This window comes from Gallinula chloropus, assembly GCF_964237585.1.
Source record: "Gallinula chloropus genome assembly, chromosome: 11".
In the NCBI taxonomy this organism is placed as follows: domain Eukaryota; kingdom Metazoa; phylum Chordata; class Aves; order Gruiformes; family Rallidae; genus Gallinula; species Gallinula chloropus.
The window spans coordinates 1502024-1509076 of NC_140096.1; the positions used below are offsets into that span (position 1 = coordinate 1502024).

A 7053-nucleotide genomic window follows, 5' to 3' on the forward strand; every position below is an offset into this window, starting at 1 on the left:
TCCTGTGTTGAGAAACAACCAGCTTGCTTAGTGCTTCCCAGACCCTGGCAGCCCACAGTGCTGTTCAGCAGCTCTGCCCATGTATTCATGCTCTTCATTTCTTTGAAGACACCTTGCCATAAAGCTTTCATCCACAGCAGGAAAAAAACAACGTGGGGTAGTCTGGAGCGTTTCGAGGGCAAATATGAATGTGTGGAATCAGAACCTTCCTCTGCTTGTGGTAGAACAGTAGGAAAAAGCATGGAAGTCGAAGAAAGTCTCAGCAACCCCTTTTTGTTGTGGGAGACAGTAGTGAACAAACCTACCCACTACGAAGTGTTTTTTCCAGGAAGTGTAGGTTGGCTGCAAACCTGTATCCCTTGAGCAGCAGGTGCTCACACAACAGTGCTCATGCTCCTTGCAAGAAGCTCATTTGGAGGAGCCCCAGCGACGCATACGGACCATGAACGAACCCTACAGCCCTGCAACTCCCCGACCCATCAGCAGCACCTCGCCCAGCACCATGAAGATGTTCATGGGCTTCTTAGCTGCATTTACTGTAGCACAGATGGTTGGGACCGTACTCTTCTGTTTGTATCTTCACATGAAGATGGATAAGGTAAGTGGAGCAGTGAGGGTGTCTCTGGTGGGCTGCTAATGGGATTTGCCTTCAGCTGTGGTGAGATGTGCTCACCGAAAGGAGGGACCTGGCAGGAGGTGCTGCTGGATGCAGGAGTAGCAGTTATTGCATTATACCCATTTTCTCTTTTTTTTTAATTTTTGCTTTAATTTGCCTCTAAGATGTACACTGAGGGAAAGGGCTGTTCCCTTCACTAACAAAACAAGAAGGGATCAATCAAGAAGACCCATCAGTAGCAAACCTGACAGCCAGCAGTGAGGACAGTGTGCCTTGAACACACAGGTGCCTGTTTTAGGCTGGCTGGTGGGTTTTATGGTGCTGCAGCACCTGGCAACACTGTGATGCTCATTGCAAGGATGGGGCTTCCAGAAGTTAATTCTTTTTTACTGCTTGCATGTATGAGCTTTACCAACATCTCACTCCAGATGCTGTCTTTCTGTGCAGGGTAGAAATGAGCCAGTCTTGGAGGAGACACGGTATTACTGATCCTGTCCCCTACTTGGGGCAATATTTACCAACAAATTACAAACCGGTGTGGGGGTTGCCATGACTGTAGCCACAGTGCATGGTGCCTAATATCACCCATCCAAAGGTACTTTCCTCCAAACTGGAAAAGACAACCAGCTAAAGAAATCTGTTTAAAAGGCAGAACAAGTTCTTCTTACCAGATAAAAGGATAAGGTCATTGCTGATCATTTTTTAATGTGTTGTCTCAGCTTAAATTGAAATTTAAGTGGGTGACTTCTGATCTTCAAGGGAGGAGAGCAGTGCCAAGTTGGCAGGGCTTAGAAGTCAGGGGGAGTGGAAGGGGACTTTGCTGCAGGGAGGTTGCAGCCTGAGGTGAAGGGGTGAGTAGATGGTCCCCAGCAGAGCGAAACGTGGCAGCAAGGGGCTGTGGGAGAACATCGGAGGCAGCTGAAACGTGATGGCAGTTGGCAAGGGAATTTCAGATGTCTTCAGAGTTTGTGGCAGGGCTTCAAACCCAACCCTCCACATCCCTGTGCTGAGCACTCTGCAAGGCTGCATGGCCACCTGCACTTCCCTTTACTCTTTAGCCAAGAGACAAATGTTGGGTTTTTACAAAAACAGGTGCCATGTAAAAAAAAAAAACCAGTATTATTTTTTTTAAAAAGCCTCTTCCTGGCTTGGGGTTTTTTTTTCAGTCTTGATTTTTTTTTTTTTTTAATCTGAAGCTCTTGGCAGATTTCAGCCCCAACCCACAAGTTGGTCTATTGGCAGAGTTTGAATCAGTAAGCTAGCTAGGGGAAAGAAAAGGCCACCCTAAGTCAGGGCAGCGTGGGGCTGAGGGAGCATCCCAGCTGCCTGTCCATGGTGAGAGCTGAGGGGGCATCCCAGCTGCCTGTCCATGGTGAGAGCTGAGGGAGCATCCCAGCTGCCCATCCACGGCGGCAGCAGCAGGGAGCCCTGAGCCACTCGCTCAGATCTCTGCACCGCTGGCTGTAACTCCGGGTGGGTGGGTGGGTGGGCATCCGCCACCTGCCTTTCAGAAAAGGCAGAGAGGGAAATTTAAACTCCTTATCAAGGTGCTAGAGGCTAGGAAGGGATCCTGAGCAATCCTCCTGACCCAGGGTCAGCCCCGTGGGTACAATTCCCAGCAGGTGCTGTGCCGGGTAGATGGAAGGAGCTCTTGGTACCCACAGTGTGCCTGCCCAGCTCACCCTCATGCCAAACAGCCCACCCCGAGCTCTCCAGGCTGTGATTTATCACTGGCTCCGCTGCCAGCCACTGCAGGTTTCCCCCTAACCCCCCTTCTCCCCCCCACTGCAGATGGAAGAGGTGTTGAGCCTCAATGAAGATTACATCTTCCTGAGGAGAGTTCAGAAATGTCAGACGGCGGAAGGTCAGAAGTCGACGTTGTTGGACTGTGAAAAGATTTTAAAGGGTTTCCAAGACCTCCAGTGCAAGGTACACGGCTGTCTGGCACACTGAAGGTGGAGGGGGGCACTCGGGCACACGCACAGCTTCACCCCAAGCCTTTTGAATAAAACCACGGGCACCCTTTGCCTTGGGGCTGCACAGCACACACCCTTTTTTACACCATATCCTTTTTACCCACTATTTTTACACCATATCCTCTTACCCACTATTTTTACACTATATCCTTTCTACCCACTATTTTTACACCATATTGATACAATAAATCTCATCCATTTCTTTCTCAAAATGGTCTCGGGCAGAGCACATCCAGCTGCCCCGTGATGAGGGAAGCTCAGGGCTTGCAGTGGGAGGGGTGGAGCCACGTCCAGCCCGGCTCTGTGCTCTGGTCCCACTCTGGAAGGTGTTAATTCTCTGCTATCTGTGCCGGGTGGCTGAGAGGACCTGCTGCCAGGAGCACTTCTACACCTGCTTTGCCCTCTTGTTGATGGCAGTGCAAGGCTTGGGACAAGTGGCAGGGCTCCAGGCAGCTGGAAAGGGTGAGGAGGATGCTGTGTAAACGCCACCCCACAGGCTTAGGGACAGTAGTACCTCCATTTGGTGCAGGCACTCCTCATATTTGGGTGCAAAAGAGCCAACCTGCACTGCAGTGTCATCCTGCAGGGGCTGAGGGTGCCCAGCCAGGGATGGAGTGCTCTCAGCCTGCTCAGCCCTTGAATCTGCTCTTTAGGAGGGGCTGTGCTGGCCAGAGCAGGCAAGAGAGGGATGTTTCTTCCTCATCAGTGCCCAGTGACATCCAACACTTCAGCTAAACCTTCAGGTCTGCATCAGTACCCACCTGACTACAGAAAATTATGACTGACGTGGGCCCTGCTCAACTGTCCTGAAAACCCCCTCTTGTGAGGGCAGGGACGTGCCCAGTTTGCTGGCACCCATCTGACAGTTTTAAATGAAAAGGAGATGGGGTTTGTTTCAATCTCTTTTTCCAAATGAACTTTCCCAATCACATAGGGCTGTTGGGGCCAACCAGCCTGTGCGATGCCCAGAGCATCCTTTGCAGAGGCTTTCAAAATTCTTGATTTCTACATCTTAAAAAAAAAACCCCAAACCAACATCTATTTGTTGTTGTTTCAGGATGGGAGAGCCAGTGAAGAACATCCCAAGTTTGAAATGCAGAGAGGTGAGTTTCCTGGTGCTACCAGCACACCCATCACTTGCTGGGAGCAGGAGGAGTAGCTTGGGTGGGGAGGGGTTTCCTTCACCAGTGCCGCAGGGACATGGCACAGAGGCAGGGGATGGGGTCAGGATTTGGAGCATTCCTATGGGGTAAGACTGTGCATGGCACGGGGCTGGCAAAGGGGGGCACTGGGCACGGCTGTCTCACTAGGGCAGGTGGTTCTGGGTGCCACGTTGCCTGAAGTCAATGAAAATGAATCCCAGATTAAATCTGTGGCCTTTTTTGCATTGCAGGCCATAAGCAGCATGAGCATCCTCATCTGATGCACAAGAATGAGACGTCCGTGGCAGGTAAGGGGTGGGCACATCCAGATCCTGTTCCACAGGCTTTGTCCTCAGGGTTTGCACCTTGAAGGCAACTGAACATCTTTGCAGAGCAGGGGCCAGATCCTGCCTTGCTCAAAGATGGGGAGGGGCATTGGTGACTGTGTCTCTGAGCTGGATTTGGCCCATGGAGAAATATCAAGGGTGGGAGGTGCTGCAGGCCCTGAAAAAGAGCTGGGGGGGGTGGGGATGGGACACAGTGGGTGCCAAGGCATCAATAACACTGTCCTTTCCCCATTCCAGCAGAGAAGAGGCAGCCAGTTGCAGCCCACCTGGCAGGGCAGAGGAGCAGCAAGACAGTCTCAGGTAAGACAGACCCGCTCAGCGCTGCCTTGGCCGGGGAGCCGGTGGGGCGCAGCATCCCCAGCCCGACCCTGGGGTGCTGCTCGTGGCTCTGTGAGGGTGGGCACACGGACAGCACACAGCTCCAGCCCGAAAGCGCGTCCACAGGGGACAGGGAACCTCCTGCCAGTCGCGTCGCCGTGTGCGCCTGCGCCACGCGGGGCTCGCGCACCCCGAGCCGGCTGCCCTCAGCAGCCTTCTGTACCTCCCCCTCGAAGCACGCTGCAGTGGCTTCATCTGCACGGGGGGTTCTGGGGAGTGGAAAGCGATTTCTCTTCACATTTATGGAAACCAAACTCTCACTGTTCTTTTGGACTCAAAACCACGAGGTTTTTTGCTCTCCAAGCCAGGTCTTGGAGCAGGAGGGCTCTGCTGGCATCTTGTGCCTGCTGACCCAGTTATCTTCTCACCTGTAGAGGTGAGCAATATGGACTGGCTGATGACTTTACAGTCACAACATGGATAGCACCAAACTGATCTTGGCAAGCTGGACTCACAGCCATGGCCACGTTAGGTTTGAGAAACTCGTGTGCCTTTTTGCATCCCCCTGCACACACTGTGGTTGCTCTCACAGCTCCATCCCTCCATTCCCAGCGTAGCCTTAGCTAAGGGACATCCCACAAGAGCAAGGATTACCCCAGTGAGTAAGAGCTCACCAGGCCAGTCTCTCAACGTGGCAAGGATTTCGCTATCTGAGCACTTTTGATTTAATTCTGGAGTAACTGCCAGTAATCAGCAACTGCTCTTTCCATCTCTGACGCAGCATTTCACCCAGAGCTCAGTCTACCTGTGGAAAGCTTAGAGTTAGATAAGATCAAAGAAGCGAGAAACTCGCTGCAGTTGAAAACTCCCTGCTCAAGCACTTGTGGAGCCCAGAAAACTGGCTGAAATTGCCCAGAGAGCAGCAGCTGCCTGGAGCTCAGCTCCACACCTCGGCAGAGGAAATGTCCCTGTGGGATGCAGCACGGAGCTGCGTGGCTCCCCCAGGACCACCCATGTCATCCCACTGCGGGGAATGGAACTCTGGGCTAGGACAGTCCTGTTGTTCCCCTTGGTTGCTCATCCTTGCTGCCCTCATGGGTGTCAGAGGTCCAAAATCCCTCATGGTGGTCATAGCCCCCGTGGCCGTGGTTTCCTGGTCTCTGTATTTTACTGGCTCCAGTGGGATCGTGTCTTCATGACCTACTCTGATGACACTGATAGTGCCCAAAAGGCATGGCAGTAGCAGGCCTGCGTGGGCAGTGGTCCTGGAGGTGGGAGGCAGCACTTGCAATGCTAAACCCTCCCAGCTCTCCACCCTGCCAGGCATCAAAATTATGGAACATTTATTTCTGTGCTTGGTTGGCAACATCTCACCTTCTCTGGAGGCCAAGGAGAGGGACTTCAGAGGAAAAGCATCACCCAGCTCAGAAAAGCTACATGCTCTGGGATGGGTGCCTCTGAAGACTGGAGATGTGGTGTGTTTTGGCAGTGCTCTGAGGTCTCAGAGGCTGTGCCACCAAAAGCCATGGAGATGGGAACTCCATGGGGTGGACACGTGGGTGTTTGGCCCATGGTGGCAAGTGCGTGCAATCCTCCACTCCAACCATTTCTACTTGGTTGTATGAAGGAAGCAAAATGCTCCTCCACTCACATAAGCAATTCAAGGTGTCAAGAGCAGTGACCAGAAACACAGGTTAAACATGTCCTGGCCTCCATGAGGGGAGATGCTGCTCCCCTGGGCTGGGGATGGTGTCTTGGGGTGAGCAGGGTCACCCTGTATCCTGCAGCAGGCAGATGCCAAATGTCTGTTGGCTGTCTCCCTCCAAAATCAGCCTGCCCAACTGGATGCCTCCTCCTCCCAGCTCATCTGCCATGCTTTCCCCCTACAGTGCTGGAGTGGAAGACAACGATGTACGGCCCCATGAACAACAACTCGATATCATACCAGGACGGGAAACTGAAGGTGAAGGAAGCAGGGCTCTACTACATCTACTCCCAAGTCAGCTTCTGCACCAAGGCAGCGAATTCAGCACCCTTCACCCTCTATATTTATTTGTACCTCCCCATGGAAGACGACCGGCTCTTGATGAAGGGACTCAACACACACAGCACCTCCACGTCCTTCTGTGACCTCCAGTCCATCCGGGAGGGAGGTGTCTTCAAGCTCCGGGAAGGTGACATGGTCTTTGTCAACGTGACAGACTCCACACGAGTGAACTACAGCCACGGCAGCACCTATTTTGGCATCTTCAAGCTGTAGTGAGGAGGACCTCCTCCCCCAAGCTGGGGGTCCAGCCTGACTTTGTTGAGAAAAGTGGCTTTCCCTGTTCCCATATTTATGTCCCTCTGCCTCTTTGGTTTTCCCGTTTCTTAATTTGTATATTTTGTTATTTATTAATAAGGGCCAAGGGCTCCTGAGAACACAAATGGAACAAATTTTCAAGCTGTTGTTTGCATTTTTGGTTTCTTCCTGTCATTGCCAGTAGTTTGGTACATGCTGGTGGTGTGTGCCTGGGTCCACCACGCTCCATGCCCGTCGCAGGGTGGGTGTCCTCTTTCTGTCACAAGAGCTTTATTTAGCAAGCTCTACCATCAACATTTCTTTCCTAACGACGTAGGATGGCTCAGGGCACTCCAGCCAAGCTGGGTTCATA

General features: G+C 52.3%; 1 protein-coding gene across 1 annotated transcript; it reads left to right on the top strand.

The window, feature by feature from the left end:
• Positions 1 to 442: 442 nt before the first annotated feature.
• On the top strand, positions 443 to 6744 carry CD40LG (CD40 ligand; the record flags this gene model as incomplete). The annotated part of the gene is made up of 6 exons (XM_084269097.1): positions 443 to 598; positions 2408 to 2545; positions 3650 to 3695; positions 3986 to 4042; positions 4319 to 4381; positions 6289 to 6744. The coding sequence occupies 6 exons, from the start codon at positions 443 to 445 to the stop codon at positions 6657 to 6659; spliced, it is 831 nt and encodes a 276-aa protein (XP_084125223.1). The 3' UTR covers positions 6660 to 6744.
• Between the last annotated feature and the right edge of the window lie 309 nt (positions 6745 to 7053).